The 24,793-nt window shown below is 33.1% G+C and overlaps 5 protein-coding genes across 8 annotated transcripts in view; 2 read left to right on the top strand and 3 right to left on the bottom strand.

The window, feature by feature from the left end:
• Positions 1–4: 4 nt before the first annotated feature.
• LOC108567028 (integrin beta-nu-like) lies at positions 5–3,378 on the top strand. The gene is made up of 10 exons (XM_017927212.1): positions 5–176; positions 684–870; positions 929–1,269; positions 1,327–1,623; positions 1,678–2,001; positions 2,065–2,213; positions 2,269–2,355; positions 2,411–2,494; positions 2,548–2,894; positions 2,956–3,378. The coding sequence occupies exons 1-10, from the start codon at positions 24–26 to the stop codon at positions 3,300–3,302; spliced, it is 2,316 nt and encodes a 771-aa protein (XP_017782701.1). The 5' UTR covers positions 5–23; the 3' UTR covers positions 3,303–3,378.
• A 7-nt stretch (positions 3,379–3,385) lies between these two features.
• LOC108567026 (general vesicular transport factor p115) lies at positions 3,386–6,093 on the bottom strand. The gene is made up of 2 exons (XM_017927211.1): positions 5,890–6,093; positions 3,386–5,720 (listed from the first exon to the last, which is right to left on the bottom strand). Exons 1-2 carry the CDS (start codon positions 5,965–5,967, stop codon positions 3,465–3,467), a joined length of 2,334 nt encoding a protein of 777 aa, XP_017782700.1. The 5' UTR covers positions 5,968–6,093; the 3' UTR covers positions 3,386–3,464.
• Positions 6,094–6,348: 255 nt separating this feature from the next.
• LOC108567050 (thioredoxin domain-containing protein 11) lies at positions 6,349–9,892 on the bottom strand. Its single transcript, XM_017927247.1, has 11 exons — positions 9,538–9,892; positions 9,203–9,479; positions 8,695–8,868; positions 8,262–8,639; positions 8,109–8,196; positions 7,940–8,050; positions 7,614–7,882; positions 7,327–7,557; positions 7,081–7,277; positions 6,890–7,022; positions 6,349–6,830 (listed from the first exon to the last, which is right to left on the bottom strand). Exons 1-11 carry the CDS (start codon positions 9,738–9,740, stop codon positions 6,588–6,590), a joined length of 2,304 nt encoding a protein of 767 aa, XP_017782736.1. The 5' UTR covers positions 9,741–9,892; the 3' UTR covers positions 6,349–6,587.
• Positions 9,893–10,018: 126 nt separating this feature from the next.
• Positions 10,019–14,403, bottom strand: LOC108567051 (condensin complex subunit 2). 4 transcript variants are annotated; one of them, XM_017927250.1, is made up of 8 exons: positions 12,596–12,985; positions 12,286–12,459; positions 11,967–12,174; positions 11,643–11,910; positions 11,420–11,575; positions 11,267–11,364; positions 10,154–11,194; positions 10,019–10,091 (listed from the first exon to the last, which is right to left on the bottom strand). In XM_017927250.1, the coding sequence occupies exons 1-7, from the start codon at positions 12,659–12,661 to the stop codon at positions 10,161–10,163; spliced, it is 2,004 nt and encodes a 667-aa protein (XP_017782739.1). In that variant the 5' UTR covers positions 12,662–12,985; the 3' UTR covers positions 10,019–10,091; positions 10,154–10,160. The 4 variants fall into 4 exon arrangements, with proteins under 4 accessions (XP_017782739.1, XP_017782738.1, XP_017782741.1 ...); XM_017927249.1 differs by lacking the exon at positions 10,019–10,091 and adding an exon at positions 13,823–14,403 and having other exon boundaries at positions 10,111–11,194; positions 12,596–12,859; XM_017927252.1 differs by lacking the exons at positions 10,019–10,091; positions 12,596–12,985 and adding an exon at positions 13,823–14,403 and having other exon boundaries at positions 10,111–11,194.
• A 3,923-nt stretch (positions 14,404–18,326) lies between these two features.
• Positions 18,327–24,793, top strand: part of LOC108566991 — a 40,576-nt gene continuing 34,109 nt past the window's right edge. The window contains exon 1 of the mRNA XM_017927162.1: positions 18,327–18,655. Coding sequence (XP_017782651.1) covers positions 18,636–18,655 — 20 coding nt within the window. The 5' untranslated portion in view covers positions 18,327–18,635. The remainder of the gene's footprint in view (positions 18,656–24,793) is intronic.

The following is a 24,793-nucleotide window of genomic DNA, read 5'->3' as shown; positions in this document are numbered from 1 at the left end:
GCAGTTTCATTTATGTAACGATCATGTTGAGATCATTGTTAGTTTTATTGGCGGCGATCGTATTGTGCGGTGCCGATGAATCAGAATGCAGAAAGAAGAAGGAATTTTGCTCAAAGATCAACGAATGCTCGACGTGCATAGCTAGTGACTCTTGCTGTATTTGGATTTATGATCAGGTAAATATACATTTCGAAACAAACATTTTAGTAAAAACATCTATTTCCTCATATCTAGAATATTTAAAATAGAAATACAAATAAATCTAAATCAACTTAAGTTTTAAAAAATAACAGAATTTAAAATTTTAGTGTTTATTTTAATTTTCATAAAACAGTAAATATACTACTGCAAATGTTTTGTAGGAAAACAAAATCTAATTACTTATTTACATCTAATTTAGTCAATTCTAATTCATTGTCATATGCAAATAGATTTTATAAAAGTGTAAATATAATTTATATACTTTCTGTATGTTTTGAATTGTTTGTTTTATTACAACAGCAAATAAACATATTTTCCTGTATAACTGATTAATTGACTCCTAGACACTCCTTGATTATTTATTTTTTACAAAGGATATACTAAATGAACAATTATTTTTAAGTTATATTTGCATACTGTTTTGTTTTTTTTTTTTCTTAAAAACTGTTTTGTTATACTGAATTTGTCTCAATGATTATTAGGAATACACTGGAATTCGCTGTAACATCAGCGAAGAAGTCGTAGACACAGATTTAAAGTATTTTGCTAATTTGAAAAAACCAGAAATCAAGATTGTATTGGATAACGATTTCTCTAAACCAGAAATGGGTGTTGATACAGCGGCTGTGCAAATACGACCTCAAAAGATATCCGTAGTTTTACGAAAAGGTGCGATACTTAAAAGAAAATGTATGTAATTTTCATTTTTAAAATAATGTTATTCTAGGTCAGAGTGTGAATGTGACTTTGCGGTATAAAGCAGCGAAAAACTATCCTTTAGATCTTTACTATCTAATGGATTTGACTTTCTCGATGAAGGATCACATCATAACTTTGCAGACTTTAGGTACAGCTTTGACGGAGAAGCTTCTACAAATGACGGAGACCTATCATTTAGCCTTGGGATACTTCGCGGATAAAGTACTGATGCCTTACATGAAGATGACCGAAAGCTTCTTAAGCAATCCTTGCGGGAATACCCCAGATGCTATTAATCAGTGTCAACCGGGTTTCGATTTCGTGCACACTTTGAACTTCACGGATGATGTCAATGAGTTTATCAATCAAGTAATTTGCGATTTTGTATGTTCGTGTTACTAAGAGATTTTATGTGAGCGGTTTTAGGTGAAAGCTGTGAAATATACAGCGAATTTAGATGATATGGAAGGAGGAATGGATGCTGTTTCTCAAGTGATCTCTTGCCAAAGGGAGTTTATGTGGAGGACACATTCGCGAAAAATCATTGTTTTGGTGACTGATGGTTACCTCCACTTTGCAGGGGATGGTGTTTTGGGAGGAACAGTCAAAGCCCTTCCATCTGGTTGCTTAGTGCACCGTGATGGTAATATTGCTATCTACGATGGTCTTCATTACGATTATCCTTCATTAAGTTACATTCATAAACTATTAAGAGAAAACAAAGTGCGTCGGTATCTTTGATGTTATAAATTGTTGTCAACCATTTGTTAATTTTAGATAACTCTATTGATGGTGACTGAAAAAGAAATCTCGAAATACTATCAGATGATGCACAGCATGATGGACGACGTGACGAAAGTGGGCGAGTTGGAGAAGGATTCGAAAAACGTGCTGGATTTAGTGGAAGAGGCATACACAGAGCTCATACAGAACGTGCGATTAGGTGCGGAGGTCGACAAAGACGTGGCTTCGGTGCAATTCTACTCGACCTGCAACAAACGCTTTGGATGGAATCGCACATCAACGTGCAACAACATCGAAATTGAGAAGGAGTACGAATTCAATGTTGAGATCAAACTACACGAATACAAAGGAGACAGCGTAATAAAAATAACAAAAGATTTGTTGTAATTGAATACGATGATCAATATTGTTCGTGCTTAGGCTAAAATCGTCATCGAGGAAATGAACATTGAGGAAAAATTGGAAATTGAAATTAACTACCTGGGAAATTGCAAATGTCATGACAGGAAAGGTGTCTGCAAGAACGGTGGGATTTATTCTTGCGGAGTCTGCAAGTGTGGAAATGGATGGTAATGATCTCAATATTAAAAAAAAATTGGTTTATTGTATGTTCATTGTTTTAAGGACTGGAAAAAATTGCGAATTCAAATGCGATCGAAATGCTGGACGTTGGAGCAACGATACTTATACTTCAACCACATGCAATCGCAGGTTTAATATTTTTTGTTTTTAGTTAAGTGGGTTTAATTCAATTCTTAATTTTCAGAGGTGAATTCGATGTTGATACTTGTAAGTGTGTTTGCGATCATGCTTACTACGGTGAATATTGCGAGTGGGAACAATGTGATAGGTATAGTATAGTAATAATAGGAAATACAAATATAACTAAAATGTGTTATATAGAGATAGCAGAGGAAAAGTATGCAGTGATCAAGGAAAGTGTGTAGAGTCCAAATGTGAATGCGATGAGAATTTCAGTGGAAATATTTGCGATTGTACGACTTTATTGGATACTTGTATAGCGCCTTCAGGAAAAGTTTGCGATGGACATGGTGATTGTGAATGCGGAAACTGCATTTGTCGCCTTGAAGGAAACATTACGTACAGCGGAAAGTATTGCGATCGATGTGCAGAGTGTAGCAACAAATGCGATGTTTATGCTGATGATGTGGTATCTATAATAAACGAACATCCAGATGTTCCGTTGACTAAATATCTGTTGACGGAAGTTGAGAATCCTACTGAAACAAGTATATGTTTGAAAAACTTATTATTTTGATATTTATTTTAGTAAATTCCTTATTGTTTTAGTGTATTGTTTGAAAAGATACATAAAGGATAACAAGGAGTGCACGGTGAAATTCAACTACGAGATCAGCAACATCACTGAAATTGAATACGCGGTGAACTGCTTGCAGATGGCTAATGTCACCGCTATTGCCATAGCAGTCTCGCTGTGTGTGATTATGGCACCATTAGTAATGGTACTAATATGGCGCTTTACCACGTACGTGAAAGATAAGAAGGAATGGGCTCAGCACATGAAACAGCTTGAGCGTTGTGAATATAATAATATGAATCCGTTATACAAATCTCCAATAACGACGTTCAAAAACCCGATGCAGAATACATCAAATACTATGGAGACAACACATTGATAAGACTGTAAATGTTTTTTTTTAGTATATAGTTTATATCGACTGGTTTACATTTAAAAATCATAAAAACAGTATATTGTGTGTATGTACAAAATTAATAGCTCTTAATAAATACATTTTATAATACTTAAAACTGTACAGTGTGAAAGAAAAGTAATCCGATCAGGTGTCGTTATCGGAATTGTCAGAGTCCTCCAGATTCTCTCCGAGTTCCCTCAGCCGATTCTTGAACGTATTCAATTTCAAATCCTGGTCCGTCAACAGCTCCAAAAGATCTTCCTGGTCTTTACGCAGCTGCTCCAATTCCGACGTTTTCTCACAATTCTCCGCCTCCAACTGCTTCATTTTCTCATCGGCGCCATTAGAGTTACTAAACGAAGCCTTGTATATAACGTTTTCATCCTTGTATTGCGCGTTCGCGCTCTTCAATTCATCAATCTGAACTAACAAGTGTTTCTTCTCATCCAACGACTTCGTCAATTCCTTTTGCATATCCTGCAGCCTCCTATCCTGCTCTCTGATCAACTCTTTATATTGCAGGAGAAGTGCGTTTTCGTGAGCCGTTAAACTCAGCTCCGACATGCCGTTAGATAAATCTCGTTGAACGCCTAGAGCGTTTACGATCACGCTTTCGAGAGCCTTGAACAGCTTGCAGAATTCGAATTCGAGCAGCAAATCAGTAGAAACCTTCGCTTTAATTTGTGGCTGTTTGGCAGCCTTCGCGTACGCCTCGTTCCTAGAGATTAAGCTTAATTTAGAGACGTACGTCTCTATGCCGACTCGCTTCTCGATCAGCTGGCTGAGATTCTCTCTGGAATAGTTCTGAACGGTATTGTCATTGAATGCCACGCAAATTCCCATGAGGAAGGCGCACAAACCTTGTAGCAGTTCCTCGTTGTTATCGCATTCGTCGGCAGATGTTTGGGCAGTGAGGAAAGCCACGGATCCAGGTACGCTGAGGAACATTTGAACAGCCTGCTGATTGTGTGACATCCACATGGCAAGGAGCATCAAAATTGAGATTTTGGCTTGAAACTTCAGCGTTTGTTGGAGATGTGTGGTCATTTGATGAATCAACGTGACTGGTTGAGCACCGATGTTAGGTGCTAACAGTACGTGGAGCAGGTGCTCTTTCTGAGCAGGATTCTCAATCAGACAATGCGAAATTGCTACTGCTGAGAACCAATTGCTTAAAGCATCAGTGCTGAATAGGCCACTGCAGAGGAGTTGACCAGTGGTAAGAGAGGCAGCATTCGAGCTGGGCAAGAGTGTCTGGACCACCTGCAATTGGGTGATCTCGTTTTTGAAGAGGAAACATTGGAAACAATACAAAACGGCGCATCGCAAATGGAATGGTTGTTTCTCATTGACCATTGACATCAGCAGCACGACAATTGCAGGTCGAGGCGGGTTGCTGGGCGCCGTAACATTAGCAAAGTATTCTTGATTAGCCAAATTACCTCTTATTACTTCACCTACTGTGCTTATAGTTTCAGTTAGGATATCAGCTGGTACTCCAGAAGCCATAAGAATATTGCACAAGGCCTCTAGCAAATTTGCATTACGTATAGCCTTTTGACAAGCCGAAGTCATTTGAACTGGATTGTTAGGTCCAACGAGGCAACGAACCAATTGCAATACGCAATGGAAATTGGATACCTTCTGCGGACTCCATCCGACCTCCTCCACGTTTTCCGGCACTTGAAACATAGGTGCCAACTTTCCTACGTAAGAACCTTCCTTGAAGAAGTTAATGTTACTGGTGTTATTTTTTAATAAATTCAACATGAGCAGTAAGCAATCCTCGACAACGATTCCTCCTTCCGTGTATCCTTCCTCTCTAATCACATCGAATAGCCGATCGAAAGCGTTTTCGAACGCAACGATTTTCTGTATGTTCGCATTGCTCTTTGTTAACTGAATCAACAGCAACAGCGCATCGTTCCTCACGACTTCCCTGTTTTCCAGCAACAAGTCCATCAACTTTGACACGCCCATCGGACTGACTAAAATTATGTCTTGAATCTCTTTGGGTTTGCTACCCAGCAGTGATGTAAGCAATTTGACAGCAGGCCAACGCACCCTAAAGTCGTACTCTTCCAAAAAGGCAAGAACCGTACTCACGTTACCCGTATTCTTCACAAACATTTCCGTGAATTGTTCGCCAACATTCACGTTGACTCGATCCTCCTCCTCCTCGAAACACTCTCGCGACGTTACATTGCATAAAGCGTCCAAAGCATATCCAATTATCTCACAGTCTGTACAATCCAATTCCAATATTTGAAGCAGAGCATCCATTCCTTGTGCTCCAACCTCCAGTCTGAACTTCCTGGACAAGGCTTTGAGAGCCCTGCATGCATCTCTCCTGTCATCAAGCAGAGTAGAAGATGTGACCCTATTCACTAATCTCTCAACCTAGAAACCAAAATAATCAATACTTCAGTATTCATGAAAGGCATAACCTAATTACAAATCACCAAACAAACAAATTATTTAATACTATCATTTAGAGATAATTAGAAGTTTATTTTGCGAGGGAGGTGTAATATGGTATTGTATTAAATGTTATTTAAGATAAACTTACGGTTTCGGCACCTGTCGGCTGACTTCCGGGTTGGGGTGTTCCCAGAACGGATTTCAGACCACTTCGGAAGTACTCCATTTCCGGTATACCGCAACGTTTAAAGATAAATAAACGTCCCTTTTCACTTTCTTTTTTTGCAACTTTTCGTCAATGCATTTGTAATCAAAAACACGTCAGCTGTCTTAAAAGAAGTATCGCTTTCTTCATTACCGACCATTCTGAAGTTGCAATATCAATATTTAAAATTACTTCATTACTCTATGGAATATACTATAATAAACTTGAATATATACTATATTTTATTAATGTACAATAATCTTTGTTATCTTCGATTTACGAAGTTGATCTCTGCATTTATCCAAAAGGTTTTCACTTCACGAAATAAGTTGGAACAATTTAATTTGATGTGTGGAGCTTCCTATATATTATAAAATGTGAAATAATTTAACAGATTATAAATAAACAAAAAAGATATATTTTGGTTTCATATTAAATACATTTAGACATTTAGTTATATTATCACAGATTACGGAAACACACATATGTATAGATATAATTCTTCCTTATAATTCAACTACAAGTTAGAAGAGTTTTGCGTAACGCATACCACTTTATCGTTAGCAATTGGTTCGTAACGCATTTCCATATATGCCTGAAGTACCATGAGACGATTATAGTTCAATTAGTAAATTGAGTGATCAAAGTGCAGCTTTCAATGGCCTCTCGTGTTTGCCTAGTTTATCCAGCAATTCGATGACCAAGGAGGAGTTGCTAGGAACCAAAGCTAACTGTAAATGCAAACTTCTCAGATGCTGTAACCTGAAAAGTATCTTTTTCTTTCTTCTAGGAATCGAAAGTCTCCACTCCTTCAAAGTTCTACCAATTATAGCCATATTCTCCACGCGCAATGTTCGCACGCATTCTTCACGATCTTTAGGATTCTAAATTAATAAGAGAATAATTTTAATTAAAGTTTCTTTTGTATTAACGCAGTATTTACCTTAGTGAAGGAGCAGATGGCCCACATAACTTGCATCTGCTCTGAAGCAGTCTTCAGATTTGCCAGAATGAAACTCAAAAGATTATTAGCGGTGATCGGCAGTTCTGGTGCTAAAACTCGGCTTTCAGATTTCCTACAACATTTTAATAACTAGAATGATTGATATTACGAGAATTGCGAATTGTACTAACGATACGGATGGGAACAAAATGATTGTAGGATACGTTTCCATTGTGTATTCCCATGGCAGTGAATTCAGATCACCGTCGATTCTTGTGAATTTGATTTTATGTTTCAGACTTGCGAGTATCTTGGCAGCGGTTATGTAATGATGGGCAACGCCGCTGCACATCGCGCAATGTTTTGAGTAGTAAAACACGATTACATTCTGTAACTTACAAGTTTAGTAACTATAAGTAATACATGTTTAGTTTTACCTTTCCAACTTCGTTAATGGTTGATAGGTAATTTTCGCTATACAATTCTTCGATACAAATCACATTGGGCTTTAAACATTCAGGGGAATATACTTTGTACACGTGCGTATACTCAAAACTACTGGAGCTCGAAAACGATGCCCTGTTGATACCAGTCCCTGTAAAATTTGCTATAAACTGAATTATCGATTCCGTGGTTACTTTGCCAAGGTAACTGTAATGGGCCTCGTTCTACGAAAGACATTAATATTAACTTAAAGAAAAACAACTGAGAAATATCGAAAAACCTTCTCATTTAAAATGACCATTACAGTCTTATTTGGAGCTTTCTCTGTATCCACACCCAATCTCTGTGCGAAGTGAAAGTACCTCATACTGTTCATAGCTCTAAATGCAAGACTCCTGTTCCCCGAGCAAGTGTTGTATTTATGGAAATACCGCACAGTGTTCTCGTGGTCTGTGTATAAGGGTTTCCGATAGTAGTTCGCTAATCTGATGATTTTGCAGCGGTGCGACTTCCAAAATTCCATCAACTTAATAGATGATTTAGTCTCATCTATACAGAACATTAGAGTCAACAAGAATTCGTAAATAAAGAACGATGCACATTTACCTTCAATAATAGATGTTTTAAAACTTCCATTTTGGCTGGTCGCAGGGCGAACACGCTTGCCTTTTTTTTTCATACATTCTTCTAATGATATTTCCTGCTGTTGCTGATTTTCTGAAAGATGATGCATTCTCATAATGATAAAGTATATTATAACTGTTTAACAACTCACTAAGTCTATCTTTCTTTAGTTGAGGTATGTAAAATGGTATGCTTTCAGTACTATTGCACATTTTGTATTCGATTGCTATGATTTTGAGCTGCAGCAAAATTAATGTTACTATGCATTTTTTTTCTCTCCTAAAAACAAAATCAAGCAACTTACCAAACTGTAAAGGTCGTTTGATGGGAACAGAGGGTTGTATGGTGTAAACAGGATGAGAGTAGGTCCTGCTATTTGTGATGCCAGTTGATTACTCTTAACGCCAACTGGAGATAGCCAAGATAATGCCTGCGCTACATTTTTTGTAACCCATTTGACAATGGCATGTGCGGAAACCATGTCGCGCTCCATTGAACCTTCTTGTGTGGAAATAGTGTTATTCCATACGAATAATTCCATGTGCTGACGACCTTTGGTGCACATGATGGCAAACTTGGCTATGTTCAGAGGGTCTTGCGATATCATGGAGAGAGATGCTTGGTAGACCTTAGGGAACATGCGGCTACCGGGAGAGCAGTCAATCTGAGCTACAATAACCGCCTGGTAACATTGTCTTAGTGATGGAACAATTATATAATATTAAGTACGTTTTTACCTCGTGCTTAACGAAAAGCGGCAACACATCTTCTATCGACTCTACACGAACATACGGATTTATGATACTCTCAAGAAAGCTAATCATGTAAGCTGATCTTTTTGGTCCGTTATACTCGATTACTTTTCCGCTGTTCAAGTAGACGAAAAAAATTGGCCATTTACCATAAATCGCCTAAAAAAAAGAATACACATTTTCAATTTTAGGAAAATCAATAAATAATTAACAATGTTTCAATTGATATATCAAAATGAGCAAAAAAAATAAGGTCATGTAAAGGTCAACAGTTTTTACAGTTAATTTATAATTTATTTTTTAAGTAAAATGAAGAAATCAGTTTTGGATATGATATCAATTGATGTATTGTATATAAGTAATATAAGAATACTTTGAATTCTTTATATATAGTTTGAATCTCTTCTAATAGAAAACTTTTAAGTGATTTGTAATTTGTAATTACGAGTTGAATTATGTTATGAAGAATTTGCGAAAAAGTGTAGAAACATACATTCACGAAATGCCTTTTGCAAGTACTGCCTGGAAGCCAACAGTTGATTCCAATGAAAGTGGCCACGCGACGCAACTGTCCGGCGGAAATTTCGAACTCTCTGCGGGATTCTTTGCTTGCAGCATCCCATGGAGCATATAGCATAGCAAAGGTGACTTCCGAATCATGGGTGTGGGCGAGGGCTTGTTTGATGTCGCCGTGGAAGAAGTCCCTGATGTTCGAATTGACCTCAAAAAATGGAAGAGCCACCTGATTCCTGGTCATTATCGGTGGTTCGCTAAAAATTCGTGTATTTCTCGTTAGCTATGTTCTATGCTCATGGTTTAGCTAGTTACATGTTGTTGAGGGCCGCGTAGGTGACGAACAACAACATAAGGATCGTCAACTCCTTCAGGAAATACAACATTTCTATGAACGCGGTTGTACTAAGACTATAAACTGGCAAATTTTTTTCGATCGTCGTGTCATCAGCATCGTTGTTATCGTGTTCCCTTGCTATTGGAACCTGATTTCCACCGTCCGAATCCGCGTCTGACATCACAACACCACATAACGCTCTACAGCGTCCTTTTACCTCCTTTACTAATACGCGCACTAAACAAATTAAAATCAATAATAACACATTAATTCAATTAAAACATTCGGTCAATCGAATTTTCCCCGGGAGAGGTTAGGGCACGGTGACGTTGCTTGTCACAGTGGTGAGAATTCAGTACAACAGGTTGTCTAAAAACAGCAGCAACAATCGTATCAATCGATAGTAAATATCGCGAGGTAAACACATTCTTTTTTATAAGACAAAAGATAGTACAGAAGAATACATTTATTTGACAATGAAGGAGAATTTTGAATGCGCCTCATACATTTCATTGAAATAATAATCATCAATCTAATAAAAGAAAATAACAATAAAAAAATAATATATCAATAACTTAATAAAAAAATACTAACTGAATCGTCAACGATCGTAGTCTTGTTCTATCATAATATCAGTCATATCGCTGCTACCAAGCAACTTCAAGTTTTGCTCGTTTGCCAAATGTAGTAAAGCGAAGAAGGCTAAAGGACAACTCAGCTCCTCTTCCATCTTCTTTGGTATCATGGTCGGGAGCTTCTTGTAGATCTCCGAGAAATTAATGTTATGCGCCTCCTTTGCAGCCATATCCTCCGTGATAATCTGCTCATTAGATTTATCCTTAATCAGCACCTTCCACACATTCGCTTTAAGCTTCTTCATGTCGATCTTCTTCGAATGCGTTGCATAATTTATTTTTATATTCTGCACCATTTCAGGCATATCTATCAGATTCTCCCCGATGAACTGCTGGTTCTGAGCCTCGATTTCCTCTTCCTCCTCGAAACCACCACCGCAATCGTTGTCCATCACATCCATATCGGCTGGACAGTCGTCCGCGTTCTCCTCCATACTCTTTGGACAATACTGCGAGTCATTGGGATTGCCATAATTGTATGGGCCAACTTCGTAGTCATCATTGGCAGGTTGGGTTTTCTTGAACTTTCCGAAATCCGCGACGAAAGGTTTCATCATGAAACTGCAGAGGTGTTTCATCATGTCTGGTATATAATTGATAGGGGTTTGGACTTTTTCCGGATCGTTGATGCGCAATTTCCTCTTCACCACTTTTTTTTGAAAGTCAACTTGCGGCAAAAGGTCTTCATTGAACACTAACGGTGCAATATCCTTTTTCGTTCGCTTTTTCTGCTGAGGAACTCCTGCGGCTTTTTCTGAAACTCCGGAAAACCTCAACGATGGCCTTTGCCTGATGTGTTTCAGTTTCCAATGACTGGGACCTGCCCATATTTGAGATAGCATTTTCCGACCGGGCATCTCGAGGCTTTGATAGAGATAGTCATTTGTATCGTAAGAACTTTGATCTACAGGCCTCATGTCTACAATACTGGCAACTTCGCCTCTAATCGCAAGCTGCGCTTCAGGGTTTTCCTCTTCCTCACCGGAACTAACTAGATCATCTATATCAACAAGCAAAAATTGGAATAATATATATAGCAACAAAAAAACGATATTGAAAATTAAATATTTACCTGCAGGTTCAAATATGTCTCTTATAGAACCATCGAGCTCAGGTATAGGCAAACCATTTCCGTCCAATAGCAAATCATCCATAGTTTTGTTGATAGAGCTTAAATTAAGAGCATTAACAACTGTTGAACATATCCAAAGATTTAAATACATACAATTCATCGTTCTCGGGATCCCATACATCAAGAGCAAAATCACGAAAGCACGGACATATATCAACTGTAACGTTCTGATTATCACCAAGTAATTTCATATTTATATTCATGATTTCATCTGTGTCATCACAATTGACAAAATCATTGGCTTTTCCACTGTAAACATATACAAAAAAAAACAATTAAAAATAATACTATAATTAATAGAACATTATAAACCTACATTAGTGCAAATTTCGTTCCACATCGTTCTTTATTCAACCGAGCTGTAAAATAATTATCGACGGCACTTAATTTTGCGTTCGTCTGCGTTAAGAAAAGAGGCGTTTCTCCTTTCTGCACATTTCCCACCAAGGTGTTAATATCTTTAGCCACGCAATGCTTCGCGCCTTTGTTCAAACCCATCTTCTTCTTTTTCTTTACTTTCTGGGCTGGAACTTCCTCCCCCGTTTCGCTGGGACCACCATCATCACCAAGATCACCAGCGTCATCTAAAATTAACGATCATTGCAGATTACAACATTAATAGATGTACTAAAACACCAACCATTTTTCTTTGCATTTTGAGACATCTGAGAAGCCAATTTAAACCCTTCTGTGTATATATCATCTACCCTAATACCATACACTTTGGCGCTCACATCCAAAGAGCTGCTTGCCACTTTCAGGGAATCCTTCCCAAATCTCGTAGATTTTACCATGGTCTTCATGTATTCTATAACCCTTAGTTGCCAAGCATTTTTTATGTTTATTTTCTGAAAATTATTATTCAAATTCCATTTACAGGTGAGTTGAAACAAGTAATAATTAATTTTAACCTATGCTATTCTTACTTTCTGATCTAGGATGAAAACATGAGTACTTACATTTTCAGCATACATTTTAAGACAGACATCAAAATGATTTTCGATTTCCTCATCACCAATTGATGATACAGAGGCATCAGCATTTGATGCATTAAAGCTGTTCATCTTCTTCTGTATATTAACAATGCTCCTTCGTTCTCTTCGCTGTGCTTCATCATCCATTGGTTTCAGGTACTGCAAACAGTGGTAAAAACAAAATATAAATAACCTATAACTATGGTGCAAAATTGAGTGAAAATAAAGCCTTATCACATCAAAATAACAAATGCAACACTATGGTAATACAAGCAAATAAACAAACGATAATTACCTCCATTGAAGAGTTTAGCGCAGTCGAGTTTAAAGTAATCCTCTTACGGCGGTTCGGTGTAGCCATATTTGCTTTTTTTATCGTATTGTTTATAAACTTGATGCACTTCTCGAATTACTTCGATATATTAACAATAAACATCCATGGGTAAACGTTGTGCTTCCAGTAACCGTTGAAGGCTTGTTTTTGAACGCGTTTTGAGATTTCATTGGTTAAAGGTTACACGTACATTTGGTTGCCTATGTTTCAAGTACCTACCGCCACCTATGCTTCAAACTCAGATCTCATTTAAAGGTTTCTTTCATTTGATATCCTTTAGTTAGTTAAATATTAATTGTGAATTATGCAATTGATTAGCTAATGGGTGAATAAATGACAATGCAACTAGTATAGATATCCAAAGATAAATAGATAAAGTAGAATATCAAATACGGAAATTAAAGTCAAAATAAAGCCCTTCCCTTGAGTATACCTTGAATGTATTCACAATTTCCATAAGTTGACAAAATTTAAATAAATTTCGAAGGTTTTTTTAAGGACAAAATTAATGTTTACTGTTAAAGTTCAGCTTTTAAATGAAAATGCAATGCTTTTACGTTTTATATACTTATTAGAATACTGATTAAAAACCAAGATTTAATGATGTTACTAATTATTTTCAAAATTGATATTTTATTAAAACGAAATTTTCCAGATTTTGTAACTTTTGACATTTGTTGCAGAATTTAATTTTTTGGCTGAAATAAGAATATTTCATTGTATTTAATTAAGTACTTACAGAACTTTTCTATAATTTATATAAGTGTTAATATGGTTTTAATCATGAAATAGTTACGACTTAACACAGTGCAAACATCAAAAACAAAGTAGTTTTAGATAGTTTTAGTTCATGGTAGAAATATTTAAAAATGTATATAAACAACGTTTTATTTTGTTGTTATCTATACAAAATGTGTAGGTTATTTGTTAAAAAAAACTTATGAACCATAAATATGCACTAGCTCATGTTGCTTTAAAGCAGTGGTTTCCCAACTTGATGTTACTACACCTCCCTTAAATATATTTAATCATTTGGTGCCTTCCCTCCCCTATATTTCATAAAATATATAAAACTTTAGCAGTCATATGGAAAATTGCTCAATGTGACTAATATTCGCGCATTCCTGTTTAAAGCATTTTCAAGATGAATTTTCGAAATAAATAAATAATACTGAATTCGATTCTTACCCTGTCACATTACAATCCACGTGCTTTAGCGAACACTCTTATATCTGCTACGGTTTATCTACGAATGTTTTAAGTGTGCCTGTTGTTATCTTAGTGAGAGTTCCTTTTTAGTTGTCCGCTTTTGAAAAAATAATTAATACTTTGCATAATAATATGTCGTCTATCCGAACCAATCATAAATTCCCTTATGCAAACAGAGAGTCCTACAATAAAACTATGTATATTTAAACTAAGAAGACCCGAAGGTCACAAATCGAAGGTTTATGAAAACAAAAATGTATTTGAGAGGAAGCTTCCATTCTGTATGTACGAGACGAGACGGCAGAGTGTATTTCTGGCAGAAATATCGGATATTGGATTTTAAAATGAAACAGTGTGGCGCGTGTGATGTTGGTCAGAGATTTTTCGCGAAGCGATCATCTAATTTTAGAGCAGTGATCTGTACATACAATGAGCTTACGAACATTACGCGTGGGCTCAACGACCCCAAACTGCCTGATTAAATACAAATTTTTCAAAAAACAACTACAACTTATGTAATTGCGTACATACATCCTACGTGTCTCTGCATGCAATAAAAGTATTTTTGTTTCCATTTGCTATTAATGTCTTTTTTTTTTGCTATCATACATTTAAAACTTGCCCTACTTTACTTATTAGTTAAAAAATTGCTTTTATACAATAGACAACTATTGTATAATGTCACATTTGATTTATAACAAAACTTTAAAATTTATTTCATGGATTATAAAAACCATTAAATCTTATATATATAAAACTTGGGTCTATATCGCAATCCCGACAATCGTTCGAAATCGATCCCAAATCCCGACTGTATCGAAATCCCGACGTTCGAAATCCCGGCTGTATTAAAATCCCGACGCTTGAAATCCCGACTACCATAATCCCGACAATCAAAATCCCGATTATATCGAAATCCCGACTACCATAACAATGTTATTGTAGAAATTTATAATAATAAAAGACACTGTCGACTATATCGAAATCCCGACTATCATAACAATGTTATTGTAGAAATTTATAATAATAAAAGACACTATCGGGATTTTGATTGTCGGGATTATGGTAGTCGGGATTTTGAGCCAGCCGGGATTTCGAACGTCGGGATTTCGATACAGTCGGGATTTGGAACGTCGGGATTTCGGTTGTCGGGTTTGCGATTGCCACCGATAAAACTTGCCTCACTTTATTAATTAGATATAATTAAGAATACTATGTTTATATAGATTAATTACATATATCTTGAATGCTTCAATTTTAATTAATCGAATATAATGACCTGACAGTAGTGACAAGTTCTTCTTTTTTTTATAACTTTTGTGTAAATACTGAAAATATATTACTTACAAGTTAACATAATGTAGATTTAGTGGAAAACGTTTCAATTTTAAGTTTATTTATAGGTAGAAAAAACACCTGTATGTGGCATACAGGTCATTCTTGGCATTTGCTACTATTTCATTCTATTTCTGTTACCTTAAGAAGTTCCTCATGCTTGAAGACGCATGAGGAAAAAATTCTGGAAAATTCTAACGTATTGTTAGAGCGATTAAGATAAAATTTTCGATTTTTTTCGCTGTAAAATTTTCATCGTGGTAACTATTTTAAGTAGATTTCTCCAGTTACCCTCAATGTTAAAGCAATTCGAATTCCCACTTTCATAGCTTTCTCATCTAGCATTAAGTATTCCAAGCATATCGGAGTAAAAAGAATGAACAAGATATGCGATATTTTTATACAAAATACTTATCAATACTTTTCACCAATAAATTACTTTCAACTTAGGTGCTTTTAGATATATTTAGAAATCATCACCTTAAATGAAATATAAATTATTGTTAAGAAAATATTGCTTCAAAAATTCTGTAAATCAAAGTGGGTTGTATAAATATGATAAAAATGTATGACAACACTTTACTTAACTATTGTTTATTATATTATTAAAATCAGTCAAGAAAGTCTAAATAGTCATGCTTTGAAGGTTGAATATCGCAGAAATGGAGCAGTACACACATTTATTGCAAAATTGCCTATTATTATTGTTGTTATTACAATATTAGTTATTAAATGCAATGATTTACTGTTCACACTTTGCATAAAATAAGTCTGATTTTTTGCTTCCGTATATTAATAAAATTATCATTGGAATTGTTTATTCGTATGATTAGTAATACAAATGTGGAAACTAAAAGTGATACGTACGTTACATTATTAAATGTGTCAAAGAAATATATTATGTTTGAACGGTAGGAAAACAAATCAAAGGTCAATGAAAAATATAATTGTAATGCATTAAAGGCCTATAAATCACTTTGTTCTTATTACCTTTTTTTTGTATAAATATATAATAACATATTTCGTCATATGTGTTAATTATTTTGTTTTTAATTAATTTCTTCATTAAATGATTTTTCAAATATTAAATTGTACATATTTTTATCCAACAAGAAAACATACTAATCTATTATTTTCAATTGATAACAGGTAATTGAAAGAGTCTAGTTTAAAATTATTACTAAAACTAATTGATTTATCATTAAAATTATAGGTTTTTCATTGATTTTCTATACATAACTTCAATTAAATAGATCTTGTAAAAAAAAACAAAATATACTATTAAAGTTTTTTCGATGTTTTGAAGTTCAAAGAAATGCTTAATATTGTATGTTCAATCCTATACAGTGTGTTAGATTTAATGGAAATTTGTAGTATTTTTTAGTTAATTTGAGGAATAATTAATAAAATAAATATGAACTTCAGTCGTTTTTGAATTATTACTGAAATGAATGTATATTATTGGATTTCATGAATTTGATACAAAATATGATGTAAATCCTACAAAAAACTGCTGTAAAGATGTAAAAAAAGTGTTTCCTATGTATGTAATATTTAAGACGTAAAAAATATAATCGAATTACAAATATACATAAAGTCATTCTCTAAGCTGAAATTTAGTTCTTGTATAAAAAAATATTAAACTTGTTGAATTTATTAATTTAAAGTTTTTTATTTAAGTTTTTACAAATGATTAAAGTTAAGTTAGTTTTGGTGGTAATAAGTACATTAACTTAAAATATTGAACTGTTTCTGTCTATGAAGTCTAAATGCAATTTTGTTTTTATTTATCCAGAAGTGCAATTATTATATATATTGGCTTGCTTATAAATTATGATACTGATACTATTCGTTATTATTGTTACTTATTTTTATATAAAATTACTCATTGAAGAAGCTCCGCATTCCTCCTTGATTTTCCTCACAAAAAGTGGTAATAATCAAATAAATACATAACTCACAATTTAGACTTTAGCTCGTATATATATTTTTATATATGATTAATCATTCCTCCTTGACTTTCCACCCAGAAAATTGAAAGAAATACAAAAACAAAACAAAAATCCGACTTCTCTTACATTCATTCAGTGTATTTCTGATCGTCAACTTATAACTTATAATTGAGACTTGAGTATTTGAATATTCACTTCTAAAGCTCGTATATATATATTTATATAAGACCTCCACATTCCTTCTTGACTTTCCTCCAAGAAAATAGAAAGAAATACATTCCTTCTTGACTTTCCTCGCAGAAAATAGAAAGAAATACAACAAAAATCAAATTTCCGTCTTCTCTTTTGACTTGAATGTTTGCATAAGAAGTTCAAAAGTATTATCGTGTAAAGCTCGTATATATATTTTTATATAAAATTACTCATTGAAAACCTCGACATTCCTCCTTGACTTTCCTCCCAGAAAATAGAAAGAAATACAACAAAAACCAAATTTCCTACTTTTCTTTTGACTTCAATATTTGCATAAGATTTTGAAGTTATTATCATGTAAGCCTCGTATATATATTTTTATATAAAATTACTCATTGAAAACCTCGACATTCCTCCTTGACTTTCCTCCCAGAAAATAGAAAGAAATACAACAAAAATCAAATTTCCGGCTTCTCGCTCAGCATTTTATAGACCGTCATCGCGTAACTCGTAACTGCAAAAAGGTCAAAATAAAAATAAAAAAACTTTATGCGAACCGGCGAAAGTTCCAATGAGTCGTGCATTCAGTTTTAGAATTTAGTGGTCTGTTTATTTATCGACTCGGACCTACCTAGGCTCAAGCCGATCCTCAGGGACACGCATCTTGGATGTGGTTCTAAATGAGGAACGCAATCCATCAGAGACTTTCTTTTTTTAATCCCCCTGCGAATATTTTCGCTCTCCACCTCCGTGGGCAGGGGTGATTTATAGTCGAACAAAATATAAAATAAAACAAATATATATACATAAAAAAAAATCTCTCACGCATGCAGAAACGTACACGAGAAACGCACCAGACTTCAACTCTTCCATTTCTCTCTCTCTCTCATTTTATATATAATTTTTTATATGTGTTATCCTTTTTTATTTCCTTCTCTTGCTCCGATCGTTTGGTCTGGCCCGTGTCCAGCCAATGGACCAATTGTGTATATGCCGCATCCCGACGCGTTGTACTCGGATGCGTGGATGCGTCGCGACGCCAGTTCCTCAACACACGCCGCTCCTACACACACGCCTTCCTCATCGAACAGAAAAAAAAAATAGAAGAAGGATTCAAAAAAACACACCTTAGAACATTTCGTAACAAACCGAGAAAAAAAAAGACATTCTTCGGCAAATCTTCGCGAGGAGAAAGTTGTTGTTGTTAACCCAAATATTGCAGTGCAAGTGCGGATCTTCTCTCTCTCTCTTTTTTTTTTTCGCCGTAATTTTCCGTCTTTTGATTTGCCGATCTTTGATCCTCGTTACGAAACATGGCTGAAGGACCGTGGAGGTAAGACATAACTCATATGACATTTATTATTATTATCGCCATCATTTTCAACTTTTTGTCCATTTCGCTTTGCGATGTTTGCGTTTGCGTTCGTTTTATAAATAAATCCTCGGGATGCGCCCAAGAGGTGGATCGGACTATTAGGTCTTAATATAATCCACTAGGATGGAAATCTGTGCCAAATGTTAGCGACACACGAGGGCTAAATATAAATTCCGCGTCGGGGCCCCAAATTTCCTGAAAATATGAAACCCACTGGGGTTATTAATAAAGGACTAGACACTTAAGGGGACTAAAAGGACAGTGTTCCAGAACGATCCAATTCCCAATAGCTTATTAAAATTTATGTATTCTTAAATTGCTTTATAACATCATTACTTCATTCACCAAAGTAATACAATATTTCAGTTAACTAACTACTTCAAACAATATTTATAGTTAATGCTGAAAGAGATAGGTCAATGCCCTTTTTACACATTATTATTATTTCAAATAAATATTATTCTTTTATTCTATTAATAGATTTTTTTGCTTTTAAAAATAACATAAATTTACTTATTGAATTACGTTCTGTTGAGTGAAATTATTACAAGCTTTTTCAATGACATAACTTATTAAAACCGCAAATTTAGACTCTGTTCATTGAAGTAATAATACAAAGTATTAATTAAATCAAAAAATTAATGCAATCATTGAATTTTGATAATTATTAAAAAAAATATGATGTTCTTTCAATACAAAATAGATATATTTATTATTTTTTAATTTCTTTATCAATCTCATTAATTTGATAAGTTTTTAATTTAATTATATATTGTTTATTGTTTATTATTATTATTTTTTTTAATAAAAAAAACATTTTTTTTTACTTGTTCAATTATTTTATAATTATATCAGGAACTATTAATCACCACACATTTATTAAACCTTGAAGTGAATCTAATGTTGGATATTTGGTTTTTGTTTTAATAACGTCTTGCAGTCGATTTATTAAGAAAAAAGTAAATTTCTTCGAAATATCTTTTGAAATTGACATCATTTGTATTGTAATTTTTTAATGTGTACAAATTGAAAGAATATTATTTAAGATATTTTTCTAAAAGAAATAGATGTAAAAAAATCTTTAGAAAATAATCTTATTTATGGTTGTTTTAAATATCAAATAAATCTAAATTTTAATTGAGCAATAAATTCTAAAAATATACAGTATTTTTCGGACTATGCGTCTTTACATAGAAAAATAGACTCAAATTTTGGGTGCGTCTTATGGTCCGAAGGTAAAATTAAAATATTTCGTCTTTAAATTTGAGGTAGTACTAAAAATACGGTAGTAAACACAATTATTTTTTATATATATTTGATCGGTTTCAAAGAGCATTTGGTCTTTAAAGCAAAATTTAAATTTGTTGGGTGTTTGGATACATTTTCCAAAGTAACAACTTTTCAAATAATCAATTCCAACCTAAGGTAAAGGTGATCTTTCGAAAACTGATTATGAATCCATATTTATCATAAATTTCTATGTTATAACAACAAATATGTATTATTCAATTTGGAAACACCTTTTAAGCCATTCACTAAATCTTAAAGAAAACGTGAATAATTGGGTCTACTTTCTTTATTTTCACGTTGATCTGTACATTATCAAAAACCTGTTGACTCTTTTCAATAAATAACAAATCCATTAATTATCATTAATCTTTAATTGAATAATAAACTGTTAATATATATTTTTTTAATTTAAACATTAAAATAATTCATATAATAAATGTATCTATTACATTCCTTTCATTAGCCTAGAAGTAGACAATTTGCAAACATATTTTATCTACGTAATTATAATTTATATGAACCATTCATTAAATAAATTAGATTAGATATGAGTTGCAATTTATTATTGGTCACGGTATTACGAAACATCCGTTTACTGCGCACGGTCGTCGTTCTTTTGCAATATTTTTCGTTCCTCTTGCTTAATGTCGCGGTGTAGAACAAAAAAAAAACGACGAAGAAAAAAACTAACGACGATTTATCAATTTAATTTGACAAGAACTAATCAGATGCAATTTACTTGCAACGGTCGTTTGCGTATTCAATTAAGAACTTTTGCTCTGACTCACCAATCTTGAAAATATAATTAACGTATGCAAAAAAGTATTTTAATTATGTTCGTAGAAATCAATTTCTGGTACATGCTGCAGTTACTACAGATTTTATATAATCCAAATTTCAATTCAATTTTCGGTACTTTAATTGAATGTTCGAGTAACATTTTTTATTTATTTCCTGTAAAAGTAGTTTAAGCAGAAATAATTTTGAAATGAAACGCCCTAATTGTATTGTGTTTGCTGAAAGATGTATCAAGGCGCGTTGGAAAGGTGAGATCTGTAAAAACTGAATAAAAAACGAGAAAAAATGTTCTTCATTTTGTTCATCATGTTCTTGATTTTAGACCAATAAAAATGTATTAAGAAAATATATTTGTTGTTTTAATGAGAAGATTATTTTTTGAGTAAATATAAAAGTTAATTGTTATATAATTTTATGAACTTTTTTAACACTAATTTTGTAGTAATTAAAGATATAAAACGTAAAGAAATGACTTTGTAATTGATGATTATTTTATTGTTTTGGGGGCATTTCTGTCACGAACTTGTTCCAATGAAATAATTATGGTTTAATTGAATCTTTGGTGAAAGTAAACGCGTGTTTCGTGCTCAATAAAAACTCGTAAATTTTGACCAATAAAACTAAAAGCGTTAATGGAAATATCCGGTTTTAAGAAACGTTTCTTTCAATTGTGCAATTGTTTATTTGTTAATTTGCGTAATATTCAAGTCATCTGCCCAAAAATAAGGAAATTAATTAATGTAGAAATTGCATAATTTCTTTAAAAGCAATGTTTCTTAATATAAATTTGCATTAGAATTAAGATTCTTTATATTAATTAAAATCTGTAATATGTAGAAATAAGTAAATAATAAAAGAAAATAAATTGATTGAAGAAAAATACAAGGCGGCTTCAATCAGTGCGGATTAACTATAGTCCGGTTTTAAACAGTCATGGATATTGGTAGAATCCGCACTATGCGAGGTATTTCTGTATAGTAAACTTTACTAATACATCTTATATATATAAAAAATATTGAATAATTTTATCTTGATTCATTTTTTTTAAATTTGTTGTATAAATTTGGATTTTCTAAATAAAAAAAAATTGCACATAACATTTTGAAGATAATTTAAGAAATATTTAACGAAATTATATAATCATTAGATTATACATGATTATATAGAATCTAAAATTGATAATTCTAGTAAATTAAAAAACAATTTAATATGAATTTGGAAGTGGATAACAATGAGTACTATTCATTAGAAAACTGTTACTTTTAGCTTGTTTTCATGAATCTAAGAGAAATTCCAAGTGTGAGTTTTTTTATTAGATCGGAATTCAATAAAACCCTACGCAAGAGAAATCTTGTAGCTTCGATGTTTTGGATAACTGTAAAACGAAATAACTCGATTAGTAAACATTGTGTTTTGTATACAAAGCTTTTAATAAAGGAGAGGAACGTCAATCAAGATGTAGGTTTTTCGTTGCCCAAAAGCGACGTTCACATTCGATCAGATAAACCCGAAGAAAGCCAAAATTCCAAATTGACCTCTCTCTTTGTCGTTCAGAATTTCGTATCGACCTTTCTCGTCTGAGACGAGAGGTATTTCTATCTGTCTTCGTTTATTTTTACACGTGTTAAATGCTATGCGTATAGAAGAGACAAGTGTCGTTTAATACACAATTGGAGCGTGGAAAAATGAGTGTCTGCGTGCTCTTCCTGGATTAAATTTGGCATCGGACAAGTGTAACATACACAGACGCACAGAAACCACACAGAAATTGTGTCTATCTATTTCAAACTCGATGCTGTTTTCTAAGTGTGTTCGAATGGAGGTTGTTATGTATGCCCCATTGCACAACGCGTTTTATTTATTTATTTAGATTTCCGACTGGCAGCATGTGTGCTTATGGTCTCTGATCTGTTGCGGGCAGTGAAGAAGTAAGAGAGAGAGAGAGAGAAAAAAGCGGAGCTCCGTATGCAAATGAAGAAATTCTTTTGTGGTTCTCGTTGTGCGGGCGACATTCCGATAGGAATCTGTGTGAGAGAGTGTCTCGAGGATTAAGTGGACGAAGGAGGAGGAGGTGGAAAAATGGAAATTTGCCCTCCAGGTCTACACGGTAGACCGGAAACACCCAAATCATCGAACGTACAATACCAGAGAAATCATGAATGCCCTCTCTTCTTTTTTTTTTGTTATGATTCCCATATATTTTCTTCTTTCACGTTGCGTGTGAGTATGGAATTCCTGTGACGTTACGTCACGGGGAGGGCGATTTTTGTTGTTGTTGTGCCTCCGCTGTAACCAGAATGACTCATGCACTTGAGGAAAAGCCGAGGAAAGAATGCGTGTCTTAGGTATCGTAGTTAAAAGGTAATTAGAAGATTAATAGATTCGTGCGGTGTCCGTTTCCGATGCTTTCTACCTATTAACTAATTCGAAGACACTTAAATTTATGTCAAATTTAAGAAAACGTTCCACTCCATTTCATTAGTTTCACTACATTTCTTTCCAGCATTTCAGTTTTACTTTGACACGAAACTTAGATAATGTTTAATTAATGAAAACCATCAAAAATAATTTAAATTATACATTAAAAACCTAATTTATTTATTTTTATGCAATATCAGAAATGAAATATGTTTAAAAATCAATTTAAATTATTCAAACTTAATTAAATTAAATCAAACGTTCTTAATTTCTTTTGATTCAATTAATGAAAATTGTTAAAAAAAAGTATAATTTTTATGATTTAATTATTGAATAATTACACAAATTCAGCACAAATTAAGAATTAGAATATTATTATTTTTTTTTTTTCGAAAAAGGAAACAATTTTATTTAATTTTTAAACTTAATTTAAAACGTTCTACTCTAATTATTTTAACAATTTATTTGGTGTATTTAGATTTAGAATTTTTTTTGGTTTGTAAATAATTTCTAATTAAAAACAATTTAATCTAAATTTCAGAATTTAATTGAATCCTATTGAGGAAGGAAACAATTTTACAACTAAACATTACCCATGAATGAAAATAATTATACACATTTAAAAGGAAATATTTAAAAAGTAATTAACTTCTTTTGTTTAAATCTCAGTATTTTTTTTTAATTAAGAAAGGAAACAGTTTTATAACTACAAACAATTAAATGAAACAATTAGAAAATCGATAATCACGTTCATCAATCAATTTCATTCATTATTTTTGATGTAATATTTGATTTGAGAGTTTTTTTTCTTAAAATTATGTAAAAAAACGTATGTAAATATGTTAAATAACACAGTTTTATTTGTTTCTTATAACTGTCTATTTAAATCACAATTTCAATTGTAATAATTGTGAATTGCTTTGTGAAATGTCACTTGTCTCATAATTTCTGCGTTTCTTTCTGTGTTTCTCTGTTTCTTTATTTCTTTCAGTGACAGAACGAAAACAAAACATTGTTAAAGAAAGAAAATTATTCACAATTAATTATTTTTGATGCAATATCAGGATTTGTATGAAATGTTTCTATTAAATAATTTTGAAACTAAAATATTTTTTAATCAATTGGAGATAATTAAACAATTAGAAAATAAAGTGTAAAAACAAATCATACAAAAGTTTTGAAGAAATTAAAAAAAATATATTTTATCAAATTATTCAAATATTTTGAAAAGCAATTCTTTGTAATCTTTATTCCATTTACTTAAAATTAGATTTTAATTACAATTTATAATATAAAAACTTATTTTAATTGCAACATATCTTCTTTGTTACGGTAAAAGTTGAAATTTCTCGAAATTTTATTCATAGCAAAAAAAAATGTTATTATTTCACCGTTACAACTATTAACATTTCTAACCGCATGTAACAAGTAAGTCCATTAAAGAAATAAAACTGGTTGAAACCTTTCCTAGACTTCGTGAGTCATAGATTTCGGAAATTATATATTTTTTGCACTGTAAACTACGAGAGTTTATAAATTGGCATGTCTACAAACTGTATAATTATAACATTTAACATTTAATAACAGTTA

This window comes from Nicrophorus vespilloides, unplaced genomic scaffold, assembly GCF_001412225.1.
Source record: "Nicrophorus vespilloides isolate i.1.1-1 unplaced genomic scaffold, Nicve_v1.0, whole genome shotgun sequence".
In the NCBI taxonomy this organism is placed as follows: Eukaryota; Metazoa; Arthropoda; class Insecta; order Coleoptera; family Silphidae; genus Nicrophorus; species Nicrophorus vespilloides.
Note: the sequence above shows the minus strand (reverse complement) of the source record. Positions and strands in the feature narration are given on the sequence as shown.

Excerpts from the sequence above, each read along its gene's own strand:
- LOC108567028 (XM_017927212.1), top strand. The coding sequence starts at position 24 with ATGTTGAGATCATTGTTAGTTTTATTGGCGGCGATCGTATTGTGCGGT. Across the intron at positions 1,270-1,326 it reads TCAATGAGTTTATCAATCAA|GTGAAAGCTGTGAAATATAC; the intron begins GTAATTTGCGAT and ends GAGCGGTTTTAG. Across the intron at positions 1,624-1,677 it reads AACTATTAAGAGAAAACAAA|ATAACTCTATTGATGGTGAC; the intron begins GTGCGTCGGTAT and ends TGTTAATTTTAG.
- LOC108567026 (XM_017927211.1), bottom strand. The coding sequence starts at position 5,967 with ATGGAGTACTTCCGAAGTGGTCTGAAATCCGTTCTGGGAACACCCCAA. Across the intron at positions 5,721-5,889 it reads AGCCGACAGGTGCCGAAACC|GTTGAGAGATTAGTGAATAG; the intron begins GTAAGTTTATCT and ends TTTGGTTTCTAG.
- LOC108567050 (XM_017927247.1), bottom strand. The coding sequence starts at position 9,740 with ATGTCAGACGCGGATTCGGACGGTGGAAATCAGGTTCCAATAGCAAGG. Across the intron at positions 8,197-8,261 it reads CAAACGACCTTTACAGTTTG|CTCAAAATCATAGCAATCGA; the intron begins GTAAGTTGCTTG and ends ATTTTGCTGCAG. Across the intron at positions 7,883-7,939 it reads TAAAACATCTATTATTGAAG|ATGAGACTAAATCATCTATT; the intron begins GTAAATGTGCAT and ends TGTTCTGTATAG.
- LOC108567051 (XM_017927249.1), bottom strand. The coding sequence starts at position 12,661 with ATGGCTACACCGAACCGCCGTAAGAGGATTACTTTAAACTCGACTGCG. Across the intron at positions 12,460-12,595 it reads CGCTAAACTCTTCAATGGAG|TACCTGAAACCAATGGATGA; the intron begins GTAATTATCGTT and ends CACTGTTTGCAG. Across the intron at positions 11,576-11,642 it reads GGAACGAAATTTGCACTAAT|TGGAAAAGCCAATGATTTTG; the intron begins GTAGGTTTATAA and ends ATATGTTTACAG.